The 17,505-nt window shown below is 49.4% G+C and overlaps 1 protein-coding gene across 6 annotated transcripts in view; it reads right to left on the bottom strand.

The window, feature by feature from the left end:
- The window catches only part of ASCC2 (activating signal cointegrator 1 complex subunit 2), a 34,952-nt gene extending 18,236 nt beyond the window's left edge, over nt 1–16,716 (bottom strand). For 2 of the 6 annotated variants that reach the window (XM_054392969.1, XM_054392970.1), the window contains exons 1-9: nt 16,636–16,716; nt 15,429–15,587; nt 13,958–14,128; nt 11,172–11,301; nt 8,673–8,740; nt 6,975–7,085; nt 4,942–5,054; nt 1,228–1,302; nt 122–229 (exon numbers count right to left, since the gene is read on the bottom strand). In XM_054392969.1, coding sequence (XP_054248944.1) covers nt 122–229; nt 1,228–1,302; nt 4,942–5,054; nt 6,975–7,085; nt 8,673–8,740; nt 11,172–11,301; nt 13,958–14,128; nt 15,429–15,587; nt 16,636–16,716 — 1,016 coding nt within the window. The remainder of the gene's footprint in view (nt 1–121; nt 230–1,227; nt 1,303–4,941; nt 5,055–6,974; nt 7,086–8,672; nt 8,741–11,171; nt 11,302–13,957; nt 14,129–15,428; nt 15,588–16,635) is intronic. The other 4 variants (XM_054392971.1, XM_054392973.1, XM_054392974.1 and 1 more) reach the window with 3 other exon arrangements.
- Nucleotides 16,717–17,505: the final 789 nt, after the last annotated feature.

Raw genomic sequence — 17,505 nt, 5'->3', positions numbered from 1 at the left:
AACCCCAAAAGAAATAGCACTATCTGTTCATTTTCCCCAGTAAATGTGAAAATAAGGAAACAAACTCCCCCCAAAGGCAATCAAATAACTGCTTAGTACCCCGGAGTCCAAGGGCCAATACCTGCTTTCCAAGATGGGCTGCAGACACACTTGGTTTATTAGGATGTGAAAAGCTTCTATCATCTTCTTCCTGGAATGTGAAATCCTCCTCCACAAATCAGCAAAACCACTTCAGAGACAGCAAAAGAACACATGGTTGATGTCAACACAGGAAATCTGAATCTTTAACACACCTGTGCTCAAGTCTCTGTACCAGGCACTGGTGAGGCCACACCTGGAATACTGGGGTCAGTTTTGGGCCCCTCACTCCAAGGACATTTTGGTGCTGGAGTGGGTCCAGAAAAGGGCAACAAGGCTGGTGAAGGGTCTGGGGAACAGGGCTGGTGAGAAGCAGCTGAGGGAACTGGGGGTGTTTAGCCTGGAGGAAAGAAGGCTAAGGAGAGATCTTCTGGCTCTCTACAACTCCCTGAAAGGAGGCTGGAGCCAGGTGGGGGTTGGTCTCTTCTCCCAAGGAACAAATAACAGGACAAAAGGCAATGGCCTGAAATTTCACCAGGGGAGGTTTAGGTCAGACATTACAAGAAACTACTTCACTGTAAGGGTTCTCAAAGACTGGAAGAGGCTTCCCAGGGAGATGGTTGAATCCCCATCCCTAGGGGTGTTTAAAAGAGGCAGTGATGTGGTGCTGAGGGCCAGGGTTTAGCAGGAGACTTGGCAGAGTTAGAGAACGGTTGGGATCTTTTCCAACCAAAACTATTCTACGATTCTGTGAAAAATTCGTGTTCTAAAGGTTGGTTTCAGTCACCAAGTGTCCCCACAGTCAGACACATGATATCTCAGCTGCACCAGCACAGCCTGTGCTTTCAAATGGGACCAGTCTGTGCAGAGGCAGTGTTCACACTTCCATGCTCTGCTACAGTTTGGATGCATCTCCTATCAAGCTTCTTCTTAGACAGCAGAGACAGGCATCAGTAGTCACCCCACTGCCCAGGAAAACTTGGGAGTGAGCAAAGCCATCTCTTCAGAGTTCTTTGAAGCAGATAAAAAAAAAAAAAAGATAGAAAAGACTCCACAGAGATGGGTAAAGCAGCATGAAGTGAATTTGTAACTAAGCCCTGGGAGAACCTTGATGAAGAGACAAGACCAAGACTTTGCAGACACTCTCACCTCTTATCCTCATAATGCCTCCTCTTAATTGCAGCTTCCAGCTCAGGAATTGCCACATCATAAAATGAAGCTAACCTGTAAGAAAATTAAAAAAAAAAAAAAGAAAAAGAAAATGGGGACAACAAAAGCAGGAACTGTCAGCTGAGGTGTCAGAAATCATTTGCTGCAGGACAAACCAAATTGTTCATTTCATTCAGCTCCCATTTTGGGTTTTGTTCCCTGCAACACAAGCAAGCAGTGACAGGATGAGGGGCAATGGATTGAAGCTTAAGGAGGACAGATTCAGACTGGAGATTAGGAAGAAACTCTTCCAGGTGAGACACTGAAACAGGTTGCCCAGGGAGGCTGTGGATGCCCCCTCCCCTGGTGGTGTTCAAGGCCAGGCTGGATGAGGCCTTGAGCCACCTGGGCTGGTGGGAGGTGTCCCGGCCCATGGCAGTGGGGTTGGAACTGGATGATCTTGAAGGTCCCTTCCAACCCAAACCATTCTAAGAATCTACGAAGCCATGAAATAAGTGCTAGGCAAGGAGCAGCTCTCTAAGGAACACATCAAGGTGTCTTTGAAGATGCATGCAAAGAAATGCAGTTGAAGAGCAGCATGCTACTGAACAGAGGAACAACCTGCCCAACTACAAACCATCCCAAGCACAAATCTGCTGTCTGCAATGAGCTGACCTGCTCAAGGCTATCCCAAAACCACTCCTTTCACACCCTCAAACCCTTATGATGATTCTGCCTTGCTGTATGCTAAAAACTGGCTATGAAACAGGATGCTTTCCAATGGAGTCTTACTGGTCTTGCTGTTCAGCTCTGCTCTAGGTGGGCATTTAGCTGCAGGTACCCAATATGCAGAAAGCCTGAGGGGATGTTTCAGTAGAATGGGGCAGGGAGGAAACAGAGAATCCAATAATCATCAAGGTTGGAAAAGACCTTTAAGATCATGGAGTCCAACCTTAACCCAACTACCATGACCACTAAACTATGTCCTGAGCACCACATTTACAGCTTCTTGAACACCCCCAGGGATGGTGACTCTAGCACTCCCTGGGCAGCCTGTTCCAATCTCTGACCACTCTTGAAGCAAAGAAATTTTCCCTGATCTCCAACCTAAACCTCCCCTGGCACAACTTAAGACCAGTTAGTTTGGTCCAGTTTCACATCTTCCATGCCAGGCAGCCCACACAGACCCTTTCCCTCAGGGACATAGCACACCCTCACAGAACAACAACTTCTACAGTACTGCTTCCTGAGCAGGCAGATGCCACAAAGAAAGGTTTGCAGCTCTCTGCATGAAAGCCAGAAGTGGGGAGCAGGGGCTCCATTAGGAACATTAGGTCCATTTCTCACCTTAAGAGCCAGGCAGGATCTGGTTGATACTTTTAGTCAGGGAGAGAAATTAGCAATTGCCAGCAGATTGCTTCAGACCCACAGAGGTTCCAAAAAGATGACAAGTCAATCAGTTTTCCCTCCCCACACTCCAAAGACCCAGTCATTATTCACAGATTCAGAGAATGCTTGAGCTTGGAAGGGACCTTAAAGATCATCTAGTTCCAATCCCCTGCCACGGGCACAGGCACCTCCTTCTAGACCAGCTTGCTCAAGCCCTCATCCCAACTTGCCTTTGAACACTTCCAGGCTTGCAGCCTCCACAACTTCTCTGTGCAACCTGTTCCAGTGCCTCATCACCACCCTCATGGCAAAGAATTTCCTCCCAATGTCTAATCTCAATCCAGCTTCTTCCAGACTGCAGCCATTACCCCTGTCCTGTCACTCCATGCCTTTCTCATAAGTCCTTCCCCAGCTCTCCTGTAGCCCCCTTCAAATACCAGAAAGCTTAAAAGGTCTTCCTGGAGCTTTCCCTTCTCCAGGCTGAACAACCCCAACTCTCTCTGCCTGCCTTCATTGCAGAGGTGCTCCAGTTCTCTGATTATCTTAGTGGCCTCCTCTGGACACACTCCAAGAGGTCCATGTCCTTCTTGTGTTGGTGACTCCAGTGCTGGACAATACTCCAGGTCAGTTCTCAGCAGGGCAGAGGTGCAGAATCCTCTCCCTCTGCCTGCTGGGGATGCAGATCTGGACATGACTGGTTTCTGAGCTGCCAACATTTATGACACAAGTTGTGCTTCTCATCCCCTAAGTTCCTCTCCTCCAGGCTGCTCTCCACCCATTCTCTACCCAGCTTATTTGTGCTTGGGAATGCCCTGACCCAGGTGCATTTGGCTTTGCTGAACCTTCACACAGGCCCACCTTTCCAGCCTGTCCAGGTGCCTCTGGATAACATCTCATCCCTCCAGTGTCAACCACAGCACACAGCTTGGTGCTGTTGGCAAACATGCTGAGAGTGCCTCAACCCCACATCCAGAGAACACAGAAGCCTGCACACCCCACAGCAGCATTACTCAACCTATGGTCCATAAACCACTGGCAGCTGTAAAGGCTTCAGAGGTCTGCAACATGAATGGGAACAGAAGCAGGACACAAATGTGTGCTCCTTCACCTACCAGGGAAACAAACCAGGGGCCACAAGGAGACCAAACCAATGCTTCACTTGGTCCTGAGCTAAGGCTCTGCAAGACCATTTGAGGTTTACAATACCCAGAGCAAGCTGGGTGAGTGCCACTCAAGGATCTGCAGCCTCTGTGGGAACACTCTCTGCTGTCTGGTCCTTGAGACCATCCTGACTCACCACTGCTGTGATCCAGAGCTGGACAGGGAATGAGCTGTCAGCCCTGTTGTGACAGTGCTGGCTTGTCAGCTCTCCCAGGCACTCAGCTTTTGCCAACCTCAAGAACATTCTCAGCATAAAACTTGGGCATAACATCAAACCAAACCATTCCTCTTCAGATCTTGATGGACTCTGTTTCCCTTGCTTTGGGTCATACAGCAGGAAGCTTGCTGCCCACCCTTTGGCCACTGCTAAGCATTGATACTGATAAACCCCTCACTACAAGAAGGATATTGAGCGGCTGGAGCACAACCAAAGAAGGACAGCAGAGCTGGTGGGGGGGCTAGAGTGTGGTTTTGTGAGGAGCTGCTGAGGGAAATGGGGTTGTCTGGCCTAGAGATGGAGAGGCTGAGGAGAGACCTTCTGGATCTCTACAACTCTCTGAAAGGAGGGTGGAGTGAGTTAAGGATTGATCTCTTCTCCCAGGGGGCAGGCAATAGGATGAGAGAAAATGGCTTCAAGTTGCAGCATGGGAAGTTTAGGTTGGACATGAGGAACAATTTCTTCCCCAAAAGGGTTGCTAAGGCCTGGACCAGGCTGCCTGGTGGTGGAATCCCCATCCCTGGAGGGGTTTCAAAGCCATGTGGATGTGGTGCTGAGGGACATGGTTTGGTGGTGACCTGGTGGTGCTGGCTTAATGGTCGCACTCAATGATCTTAGAGGTCTTTTCCAATCCAAATGATTCTGTGAAGCTCTTTCTTCTCACAACTCTTTTCTGCACATCCTCCTGCACCTTTTCCAAAGCACAGCCAGGACTCTTTAGCTGAGTTTGAAACAATGGTGGCTGCCTGCCTCTGGGATCCCTCACAGGTAATGATGAAGGTGAAGACACAACTGACAAGCTCTACACCTCCCTACCTCATTAATCTCTCTTCCTGTCAGTCTGAGCCTAGCTGCATTAATTCTGTCTGCTCTTAATGATGCAGGGACTGGGACAGGACACAGCAGCACTTCATCAAGACAAGCTCTGTCTGCAGACCTAGAGGTACCTGTAACAGAAGTCGTGTTTCTGGAAGATCTGGCACACCAGTGGGAAGACATCAAGGAAGGCCCAAAGTGTTGTGCAGGTGTCACACAGGTACAGCACAATGTCCTTCAGCTCCTGAAGGAGGAAGAGCAATTACTGAGGGGGAAAACCAGCCAAGATGCTCAAGGAGCACTGAATAACTCACCAACAGGGACAAGGCTCTTGCCTGACTGCACAAAGAATCTGCTACCAATCAAAGAATCATCAAAGAATGGCCTAGGTTGGAAAAGACCTGAGAGATTATCTACTCCAACCTCCCTGACCCAGGCAGGGACACCTCTCAGCTAGACTTGGGTGCCTAAGGCCTTGTCCAGCCTGGCCTTGAACACCTTCAGGGAGGAGGCAACCACAACCTCTCTGAGCAACCCATTCCAGAGTCGTACCACCCTCATACTGAAGAACTTCTTCCTAAGCTCCAGTCTAACCCTGCTCTCCCTTAGCTTCAAATCATTCCCTCTTGTCTCTAGATACCCTTAGGAAAAGTCTCTCTGCAGCCCTCCTGTAGGATCTCTTCATCTATTGGAAGGCAACTCTGGAGTCTTCTCTTGTCCAGGCTGAACACCCCCAGCTCCCTCAGCCTGTCCTCATAGTAGAGGTGCTCCAGCCCTTGCATCATCTTCGTGGCCTCCTCTGGACTCATTCCAACAATTCCATATTCGTCTTAGGATGGGGACACCAGAACTGGATGCAGTATTTGAGATGAGGTTTCACAAGGAGAGTCAAGGGGCAGAATCCCCTCTGCTGCCCTGCTGGCTACACTCCTCTGGCTGCAGCCCAGCACACTGCTGCTTTCTGGGCTGCACGAGGGCACTGCTGGCTCATGAGGAGCTTCTCCTCAACCAACACCCCCAAGGGTGTCTCTTCAGGGCTACTCCCAAACCCCTCTGCATGCAGCCTGGATTTGTGCCTGGGGCTGGCTTGCCCCAGATGCATGTTACCTGGTAGTGGCTCCAGAGGCAGAGATGTCTCTATTAAAACTTCCATCCTTTAAAGTTCTAGAGCCTTTCAATCTTCAATCCCAACTGCTCACTCTCATTAAGGATTCTACTAAGTCATGAGAAATCCTCCTCACACCCTGCTTTGAACAGTGGCTTTGGCCTCAGTATATGCCCCCACATACAGCATTCCTCCCCACTGAGCTGGAAGCACTGGCAGCAGGAATTGAAGGGATCACTTAAGGGCAAGATGCACTGCCAGGGTAGCTGTACCAACTCCCACACACAAGCTGTGTGACTGGGATTCTGCAGAGGACCACAACCACTGAGAGGGGCTTCTCTGCACAAATCCCACCCTCCCCTGATGAACTGAAGGGCACTGTCATTAAACAAAGAAGGAAAAAGAATCAACCCTGAGAACTGTAAGGGTTCTGTAATCCAGATACTCTGGGCTTACAAGAGCTGATCTTCTCAATGCTGATCAGTACCTAACGGGCAAGGGAAAAGGGGATGGGGCCAGACTCTTCTCAGTGATGCCCAGTGACAGCACAAGGGGCAATGGGCACAAACTGTAACCCAGGAGGTTCTATATGAACAGGAGGGGAAATTTCTTTGGTGTGAGAGTGCTGGAGCCCTGGGGCAGGCTGCCCAGAGAGGTTATAGAGTCTCAAGCCTCTCAAGCCTCCCCTGGTCTTTGTGATGCTGGGCAAGGTGCTGTGGGTGCCCCTGCTTTAGGGCTGGATGATCTCCAGAAGTCCCTTCCCAGCCCTACCATGCTGGGATTTAATTATTGACAAAGTGGTTAAGTGAAACACAAAAAAACAGGTTCAGAAAGAGCCCAGGGTACACTGTGTGTGGCTGACCTGCAGTGCAGCCAATTCCTCCTGGAGAAGCTTTATCACCAAGTCAGATGACAAACAGTAAAACAATGCCATGGAACCATGTGCCATAGCAGCCACCAGCATTTGGGAATGGAATGACCCTCTGTAGTCTTACTGCTCCACAGACTGTTCAGGCTGCAGGACTACAAAGAGTGAAGTGCAAGGAGCAGCAGTCCTACCTGGAGGGGCATGCTCCCTGGAGTCACATTCACTTTTTCTTCCAGTTTCTGGGGCTCAGCAGAGGCTCCTTCACACTGCAAACCACACTTATGCAGAATATTGTTGAACACCTACAGCAAGAGAACAGGGTTAAAAGACAGGAGAAAGCAGCTTCCTGTGGTTAGCAATCACTGCTGTGATCATGGATGCAATGGGACTACTTCCACAGAGCAAGGAGCTGTGCAAGATGGAAGCTGCAACAGACCCTGGCAGAAAGGGCCATGCTGCACTTCTCAACCTCCGTGCAGCTTGCAAAGCATTCAAGTGCAGCTGCATACGACCTCTGCTATGAGGACAGGCTGAGGGAGCTGGGGTTGTCAGCCTGGAGAAGAGAAGGCTCTAGGGAGACCTTAGAGCTGCACTTCAGTATCTGAAGGGGACCTCCAGGAAGGCTGAGGATGGAATTGTTCAGAAGGGGCTGTGGGGATAGGACAAGGGGCAGTGGTTTGAAACTGGAGCAGGGCAGATTGAGGTTGGCCATCAGGAGGAAGTTCTGCACAGTGAGGGTGGGGAGACACTGGAACAGGTTGCCCAGGGATGTGGTTGAGGCCCCATCCCTGGAGCCATTGGAGATCACACTTGATGGGGCCCTGAGCAACCTGCTCTAGTTGGGGGTGTCCCTGCTGACTGCAGGGGGCTTGGACAAGATGACCTTTGAGGGTCCCTTCCAACATTATGCAATCTGTGATTCTGTGTAATCCAGACCCATAGATGTGTGGGAAAAATGGCCAGCAAGGCCAACACTGGGAGGCCATCTGAGATCCATAGTTACAAGGGAGGAGTGGGATAAATGGGAGGTTAACAGCACCTCCTGCTGAAGATCTGGTCCCAATGCCTTCCTGCCCTCTCCTCTGAGGAGAGCAGGGCAGATTTAGTGGTTCTTTATAAACAAAGAATCTGAAGAGAAGCTGACAGAATTAGACTCTGGATTGCTAACAGCTTTTGGTGTAGAACCCAATTAAATCAAATCTTCTGCACTTGCACTTTGTCAAACCCTCCTCCTAGGGATACATGGATGGGTGGCTACAAGTACTGAAGCTTCATAGATTCATAGAATGAGTTGGGTTGGAAGGGACCTTAAAGACCATCTAGTTGTAAAGCCTCCACAACTTCTCTGGGCAGCCTGTTCCAGTGCCTCACCACCCTCACGGCAAAGAATGTTTTCCTAATCTCTCTTCCAAATCCAGCTTCTTCCAGTTTGAAGCCATTGCCCTTTGTCCTGTCACGAGATGTCTTTGTACAAAGTCCTTCTCCAGCTCTCCTGGAGGTCTTCCTTTACTCCTAAGAACCCACAATGTTCACTAACACAAACCCCTCCTACTGTGGCAAGCCTCAGCTACTTCTCAGGGTCTCTCCTTTGCTCAGTTTCAATGTTCCCTTGCTTGAGGTGGGGGGAGCACAAAGAACAGTTTCTGAACTGCTTAACGAAAATTCCTAGAGATAATCTGCAGGGAAGGCTAGAAGTTGAAGAAAACAGTCATCAATAGCTCCACATAAAGGTTCAAAGCCTGCCTGACCCACATGAGCATACATTAGACAAAAGTAAGCAATAGCAAACACCCTCTGGCTTGCCTATCGCCACATTCAGTCCCTTCTACTCTCTGAGCTGTGCCACACTTGGAGGTGGAATCTGAGCCCTGCCAAGCAGGAAGCAGTACCTGGAGGACAGTGGGCAGAGTTTGATCGAGGTCACTGAAGTAACTTGGCTGCTGGGTGAAGATATTTCCTGGGAAGAGAAGGAGAAGGAGCCCAGTTCACTCACACTGACAAGTGAACCTGCACCAGGAGCAGCATTGGTGTTATCACTGTCACCACTACCCCTCAGATACAGCTAAGCACCACTCAGGACACAGGCAGAGGGCCCACCCCTACAAGGCCAGCCCATCAACTCAGTGCAACCAGGGAAGTGGTAATGAGAACATGCTCAGCAGAGCAGAGCAAACGAGGAGTTGGATGATTCACGCCCCAGAGGCTGAATCAATGAATAATGCAAATACTGTCACTAAACATTCCTTTATGTGACAACTGGAGCTGACTTTTAATTTCTGATAACAGTTCAGCACAGGCAGGAAAAGGTTCTGCAGGATATTTCTTAAAGGCAATGAGGCTTTAGTAATACCTGCTATTATATTACTTGGACATCATCATCTCCACAAAATACCCCCCAGAGTACTGGCATACCATAAATCCTCACCAAGCAACCACAGAGGCTGCCTATTTTCCTGGGAATGACTGCTCAGATGATGAAGAATTCTCCAGCGAGGACAGAGCATGGGTAAGAGCTATGAGACAGGTTTCAAAGTAATTTATACCCTCAGAGAATAGTTCTGAGGCTCCCAGCACAAGAGAGACATGGGCCTGCTGGAGTGGGTCCAGAGGAGGGCACCTCTGCTATGAGGACAGGCTGGGAGAGCTGGGGTTGTTCAGCCTGGAGAAGAGAAGGTTCTGAGGAGACCTCAGAGCTGCATTTCAATATCTGAATGGGACCTACAGGAAGGCTGGGGAGGGCCTGTTCAGAAGGGCTTGGAGTGATAGGACAAGGGGCAATGGTTTAAAACTGGAGCAGGGTAGATTTAGGTTGGACATTAGGAGGAAGTTCTGCACAGTGAGGGAGATGAGACACTGGAACAAGTTGCCCAAGGATGTGGTTGAGGCCCTGTCCCTGGAGACCTTCAAGACTAGACTTGATGGGACCCTGAGCAACCTGCTGTAGTCAGAGGTGTCCCTGCTGCCTGCAGGGGTGTTGGACAACGTGACCTCTGAGGGTCCCTTCCAACTCAGTGCAATCTGTGAATCTGTGAACCCAAAGTTAATCAATGATCAACACACCAGAACTGCTCAGGCCATGACTGTCACAACAGAATGCAAATAACCAGGTGAGCAAATCACTGGCTGGTTGTGTGCTGTGTTACTGTGCTGCCCTCCAGAGTGTGTGCATCATTCAAATCAGCTCCCACACATTTAGGTCATCTTCAGAATATTTTGAAGACCCTAGATAATCTAAACTTCAGATCTGGAAGAGAACTATCTGTCTTGTCGTGCCTTCTTTCCACCTCTGAGGCTTGACAGATGAATTTAGAGTGGAAGGTCCTAAAAAAGGATAAAGGGGTTAAAAAATGCAAAGGTTTCTCTAAGCTTTTGTGGTCTGGAAACTGGGCTGCATCACAAGGTCTCAAACATTTCTCCTGTCAGTCAACCTGCCAAGGAGGCAAAAACAACTACCAGAGAGAGGAGAAAGGTTCACTGCATGAACCACAGACAAAGTGGATTAGACTTTAGGAAGAGCAGCTCACTCCATCCAAGGTTAAGTACTCTTGCATCTGTGCTCAGGTAGATGGGAAGGATCAGAGGTGGTTCCCTGATGAGGAGCACAGAGGATAAATACAGACACTGAACCCATTGCCCTGATTCTCTACACAGGTTCTAGCAGCCAAGGCTGAGATGCTCCTTAACATGCACTTGCCCTGAGACTATCTGTCCAGACACAGGGAAGTGGAGGGATAAGCACAGCTTGAGCAATGCTCTGAGCTGCTTTGTGGTTTGCAGGCATTGTATAAATCAATGTCTGCATTGAAATGTCAAGTTCTCCCTCTTCCCAGACCAGTGATTACCTCACCTGGCATGTTTCACTTGGCTCCCAACTGTGGGAACAGCAGCACTCAAATGAGCAGTTGGACTGTGCCCCATGTTCTAAACCTCCTCCCTCCCTGTCCAGGAACTGAGTTGTTTGCCCCTTCCCATCTCCACCAGGATTTTCCAGAGCCTTCATGGTACTCATACAGTGGCTGAGGAGATACATTTAACTGGCATGGGAAACAACTGCTGAGGTGTAACTGTGCCTTGGCTCATGCCTAATACCACAAGCCCAGCTCAGGACAGCTAAGCTGATAGATATGAAGGGGCCAAGGGAAAAAGGGGGCCAAGGGAAAAAAAAAAAAGGGGGGCGGGGGGGCAAAGGGAAAAAAGCGGGGGGGGCGAAGGGAAAAAAAGGGGGGGGAAGGGAAAGTAGCCTGATCTAGATATTGATTCAGAAATTACAGATTCTACTTGCTACTGAATAATTCATTTTCAGAGCAGTAACAATGGTATAAAATCTCACTTGTCATTATACAAGTAAAAGCCTAAATGCAGCAAGTTGTTCCTTGGTTTTAACTAACCAATCATCTTCTGGAGCAGGAGACCATTTCCCTTCCCAAAGAGCACACAGAGATCCAGGATCTTCGGGATGTCAAACAGGAAGTTATTGTAAATAATTTCTCCAAAGACAGAGGGAGTGATAAAGTGATCCTATAAAGAAAAAGAGAGGAATTGAAAGGCTATTCCAGATCTTTCTCTGCTAGAACTCCAGCATGATAATGACACTAACTACAATTCTAATTGGCTTGAGGAAGGCAGCTTTAGACCAGAGATTAGGAAGAAGTTCTTTACAGTAAGGGTGGTGAGACACTGGAACAGGTTGCCCAGGGATGTGGAGGAGGCCTCATCCCTGGAGACATTCAAGGTCAGACTTGATGGGGCTCTGGAGCAACCAGGTCTAGTTGGAGACCATAGAATTGTTTTGGTTGGAAAAGACCAACCTCCACATCCCTGCTGACTGCAGATAGGTTGGACAAGGTGACCTTAGAGGGTCCCTTCCAACCCAATTCTATGATTTCATGACACCTCCCCAACATCTCCCCAAGGTGTGTTTCACATTTTGTTTCACAGAAGGCAGCAGCTCTGCTCACGTTTCTCCTGCAGAGCCCTACAGCAGCATGTTCCCAGCTGCTTGTCACTGTCACCAGCTGTGCAGGTCACAGCATCCACCCCACCAGCCTTGCACCACTCACAGGGTCAGGCTGCACCATGAAGGGAATCAACCCACCTAAAAGGGCAAACAAAAAGCTCCCTACAGTTCATTCTGCTCCCAGACTGGCTCAAGACATGGCCAAATGACCAGCTGAGCAGACACAGGAGTGCCTCAGCTCAGGGGCAGGAAAGAGCAGCCAGGCACAGGAACAGCTTAAGTGGCTCTGACATTGAGAGAATACCATGAAATCAAAGCCTGAGGGCATTGGTACCCTGGGAGAGCAGAATCAAGGCACTGAAGATGACTGCATCAGTGACAAGGAGGCAGAAATCCCAGGGATTGAGAGGGCTGGTAGCCCCATACTCTGAGGTCAGGCTGAGACCTTCTGGTGGCCTTTCAGCACAGAAAATTGGGGATAGACTTTTGAGCAGGGTATGTTGTGACAGGACAAGGGCTGATGGTTTGAAACCAAAGCAGGAAGATTTAGTCTGGAGAGAAGGAAAAATGTTTGACACTGAGGGTGCTGAGATCCCAGCCCACGTTGCCCAGAGAGGTGGGAGATGCCCCATCCCTGGAACTATTGAAGGTCAGGTTGTCTGGGGCTCTGAGCAACCTGCTCTAGTTGCAGATGTCCCTGCTGACTGCAGGGGGGTTGGACTGGATGACCTTGAAAGGTCCCTTCCAACCCAAACCAGTCTGTGATTCTATGAGCTGCAGCTCTGTGCCCTGACTGCTAGAACACTCTGTCAAAATCCTGGAGTCATAACACTGAAGGAATTTCTTCTAAAGGTCTAGATGACAAAGATTCCATCACCTTTGACACTGAGAAACAAACAAAAGGTGATTTTGGATTTTCAGAAGACACATTTGCCCATGACAGCAAATGTTTTCACTCCCAGTGAAAGGCAGCACACACATTTCCCTGCTAAAGCAGAGGGCCAGGGCTTTATGCTGGCCAGGTTCAGTTTCTAGAACTCCTGCTGACTGCCTGCACGACAACAGACTATTAATTCTCTTCAAATTACTCAACTATAAAATGGGTTTGAATGCTTGTCTGCCTCACTGGAGTGGTAAGATTTAATCAGATTCTGGAATGAAAGACACCATAGAGGTGTCTGAGTACTTCTGCTGAAGCGGTGCCAGTGGCAGGCTCCAGCATTCCTTCTACCTGTTCCTGTCCCAGTCCTCCAACTTCCACTCCAAAAGTCCTGAATGACAGCATTGTGACAATGAAGAGAATCAATACACCACTAAACAACACATCACAGACCAATGAGAGTATCAAGGGAGCAATTGCTACCACACAAGGTGCCTCCCTCATCCTACCCAAAGGCCTCGTGAAAATTCCAGGGCTCCTGATGGGAGCTGCACTCCCACAATTAGGGCTTGGCTTTCAATTAAGGTGCCAAGAAAACAGTAATTTAGAGCCAGTTCCTTGTGTGCCCAGAACTTGGGGAAAGTTCAAGGAGAGCCAAATACCAGCACAGATCACTGCACAGGGGAAGAGGCACTGAGGGAGCAAATGCTCAGCTGCAGGCAGCCTGAAGAATCCTAGAACAGCTTAGCTTGGAAGGGACCTCAAAGACCATCTACTCCAACCTCCCTGCCATGGGGAGGGACACCTCTCAACTAGACTTGGATGCTCAAGACCTCATCCAATCTGGACTTAAACACCTCCAGGGAGGGGACATTCACAACCTCTCTGGGCAACCCATTCCAGAGTCTCGCTACCCTCCTACTGAAGAACTTCTTCCTAAGCTCCAGTCTAACCCTGCTCTCCCTCAGCTTCAAACCACCCCCCCTTGTCACGTCTCTAGACATCCTTAGGAAAAGTCCCTCTGCAGCCACCCTCTGTCCATGCAGCTGTACAAAGGCCAACTGGCTCTGTCCTCTCTCCCAGCCTTTCTCACACCATCACATGTGGCTAACTTGCTATTACTTAGCTGGCTGCCTGGATCCCCTTCCTGCAGAATCACTGCATAGCTCAGGTATCTCAGCTCTGAGTGGTTATCATCTGCACATGGAGGTTGATAAACATGCCCAGGGAGAGGAACGCTGCTGGGCACACCAGTAAGAATCAGGATTAAGCTCCCCAGTTGTCTTTATTCCTAAGAAACAAAGCCTGGAGCACCTGCAAGGCAAGGAAATGTTTACCTTGGACTCCTTGTGTGTGGACATCCTGAGGAAGGTCAGGAAGACACTCTGGTGAAGGCATTTCTGCATCTCATTCACCTCTGGCTGGCAATCCAGAGAGGCATCAAACTTGCGTGGGGCATGGCACAGGTAGGAGTCCAGACACTTCTGAAGTGTCTCATCAAATATGACCTTGCCCAAGGAAAGAGAAGGAAGAAGGGAATGTCACACCTGCCCAGGGGCACTTGTGAATTTAAATTCACCTGTGCCCAGGGGAATTCACATCTAGCAATTCAAAACTTCCCAGAGTGCTAAAAGGATTCACATGCTTCACATACCAATGGTTTGGATGAAAGGATCGAGTGCACCCTCAGCAAGTTTCCAGGTGACACTAAATTGAGCGGCAGTGTTGATCTACTGGAGGGTAGGAAGGATCTGCAAAGGGATCTGGCCAGGTTGGATCGATGGGATGAGGTTCAAAAAGCCTCAAGAGCTGGGTCCTGCACTTGGGTCACAACAACCCCAAGCAACACTCCAGGCTTGGGGCAGGGTGGCTGGAAAGCAGCTCACTGGAAAAGGACCTGGGGGTGCTGGTGGAGGGCTGAACGTGAGCCAGCCTGTGCCCAGGTGGCCAAGAAGGCCAATGGCATCCTGGCCTGGATCAGTAATAGTGTGGCCAGCAGGAGCAGGGAAGTGATGGTGCCCCTGTCGTGGGCACTGGTGAGGTCACAGCTTGAGCACTGGGTTCAGTTCTGGGCACCACAGTACAGGAAAGACATTGAGGGGCTGGAGGGTGTCCAGAGAAAAGCAGCGAGGCTGGGGAGGGGTTTGGAGGGCGTGGTATGAGCTGTGTCTGAGGGAGATGGGGTTGTTTAGTCTGGAGGAGGCTGAGGGGAAGCTTCATTGCTGTCTACAGCTCCCTGAAAGGAGGTTGGAGTGAAGCAGGGGTTGGTCTCCCAAGTAACCAGTGACAGGATGAGAGGAAATGGCCTCAGGGTGTGCCAGAGGAGGGTTAGGTTGGAGATTAGGAAGAATTTCTTTCCTGAGAGAATGATGAGAGGTTGGAACAGGCTGCCCAGGGAGGTGGCAGAATCACCATCCCTGGAAGTGTTCAAGAAGCTGCAGATGTGGTGCTTCAGGATACAGTTTAGTGGTCATGGTAGCTGGGTTAAGGCTGGACTCTGTGATCTTAAAAGGTCTTTTCCAACCCTAATGATTCCAGGATTGTATGATACAAGCAAACTCTTCAAATCCACACTGCAAATCCACGGGGAAATAAGACTTTGCACTCTAAGGTGCAGTAATCAAAATTCAAATGCTTGACAAATGACCTCATGAGTCATAAACACATCTGTGCCATAATAAGCATATTTGAGTCTTCATGGAAAAAATTTCAAGTTGGTAGCTCCACCAAGCACCTAGATTGTTTCTGCCTTTTCTTCAATATCCATAAAACAATTATTACCTTCAATATCCATAAAACAATTATTACCTGGCACCAAAATTTCTCATGGGGCAAAGCCAGAAGCCAGTTGAGGTCATCTGCAATGAATTTTGCTCGCTCCAGGAACTCTTCCACCAAAGCAGGGTCTCTGGTAAGAGGGGGTGGTCTGTACAGCACAAAAGACCGATCTGCTTTGATTTCTGGGTGCTGCAGAAAGCCAAAACACTGTCTTAAAATTACAGAGCAGGTGACAGGAACACCCAGTTACCATTTGCTCTGCTCACTGAATGTTAGGAAGCCAACACAAACTCACAGTAACACAAGTGGACATTCAGTTCCCTGGTAACTTCACATTTTCTGACCTTTCAAGGCAGCAGAGCAGTGGGTTTATATCTTTATTTATCAGCAAGCTTTTCAGACCTTCATAATTTGGTAGATGTTGCTCCTTGCAGTCTCTTAACCAAAAGGCTTGCAAAGCAGTCCTCCCACACCTCCCAAACAAACAGCAACAGCTTCATGTCATGCTTCTGAAACATGGCCTGCACTCTCTCTTTTTCCTCCTGAGTGGTTCTTGCACAACACTGCACTAAGTCAAACTGACATGGCCACCAAAGACAGAGATGAAACATTTCACTGCCCTTCCCAAGGGTTACTGAACAGGCTTTACCCAAATGCTCCCACCCTACAATGAGAATCATGTTGAGGAGCCCACGTGTCTGTATGCCCAGGGTAAACCTCCTCATGAGCCAGTAGCAGGTCACAGAATCCCAGCATGGTGGGGACTGGAAGGACATCTGGAGATCATTCAGTCCAACCCCTCTGCTACAGCAGGGGCACCCACAGCAGCTTGCTCAGCCTCACAATGGCCAGGGGGGTTTGGAAGCTCTCCAGACAAGAAGACCCCACAACCATTCTAGGCAGCCTGCTCCAGGGCTCCAGCGCCCTCACACCAAACAAGTTGTTCCTCATGTTCAGATGGAACCTCCTGAGTTCCAGTTTGTCCCCAGTGCCCTTTGTCCTGTCCTTGGCCACCACTGAGAAGAATCTGGCCCCATCCTCTTGCCCCCTGCCCTTTAGCTATTGATCAGCATTGAGAAGATCCCCAACGCACTGAAACACAAACCAAATGCCTTTGACAGGCAAGCCAACCACATTTCATCATAACCTGGACCAAGGGGCACTTTAGCTCAGGCCTCAAGGGAAGACAATTACTTATTAAAGGTCTTGTTTGGCTTTCAGGAAAAACACAGCTCACCAGTGCTGGTAAAGTTCTCAGCTTCCCAGTCCTGGGATCTCTCTCTGTCAGCTGGAGCTCATCCAGGGGCAATGCTGGCATCGTCATGACTCGCTCCTGTCTTCATCACACAAACACAAAAGCAGCACAGGACACATTTTACAAGGTCGGTCAACCAAAACCAGAACAAAAGAGGCTCCAGCCTCACTGTAACACAGTGGAAGTACATTTCTGCAAAGCTAATGTGGCAGTTTAGGCTGGGTGCCCCCTGCCACTGCTACATGAGATACACCTCTGGTGTCCTGGGTGCTCACCCAATAGGGGTGGACACAGGAAACGGCGTATTTCTACCCATAAATCCTGCGCCCTATAAGGCCATCTGCAGAGTCATTCTCTTCCTCTTTCTTCCCTCTCTGCTCCCCTGGGAGATGTCCTCTCTTATCAGGTAATGCCGGGGGAGTATCCTCAAGGCCTCTTAGGCCTGTCTAGGCCTAATGCCAGGAGGAGAATGGAGGGGGGGGCAGTCTCAGACCTGGCCAGCCTGAGACTTGCCTAGCAGCGGGAGGGGGAAGAAAGAGCCCTGGGGGGGTTGGGTTTACCCTCAGGTGGGAAGAAGGGAAGGATTGGGAAGCCTTTGGGAATTCTGTGGGGGGTTCTGTACACTTTGGGATACTCTTTGTCACTATGCTTTGTAGTTTGTAGTTCTCTGTAGCTTCACCAATTGCTTTTCCATTTAAACTTTCCATCACTCTCCAATCCGTTTGTGTGAGTCTCATTCTTTTGTCCCTTTCGGGGCAAGAGATGATCTGTCTGGCCCCAAACCAGCACAGATATTTATACACCACCCAAACACCAAGCTGCAAGGGAACACCCCAGAGCCAGCTGCACAGG

The sequence above is a fragment of the Indicator indicator genome, chromosome 26 (assembly GCF_027791375.1).
Source record: "Indicator indicator isolate 239-I01 chromosome 26, UM_Iind_1.1, whole genome shotgun sequence".
NCBI classification, from domain to species: Eukaryota; Metazoa; Chordata; class Aves; order Piciformes; family Indicatoridae; genus Indicator; species Indicator indicator.
Note: the sequence above shows the minus strand (reverse complement) of the source record. Positions and strands in the feature narration are given on the sequence as shown.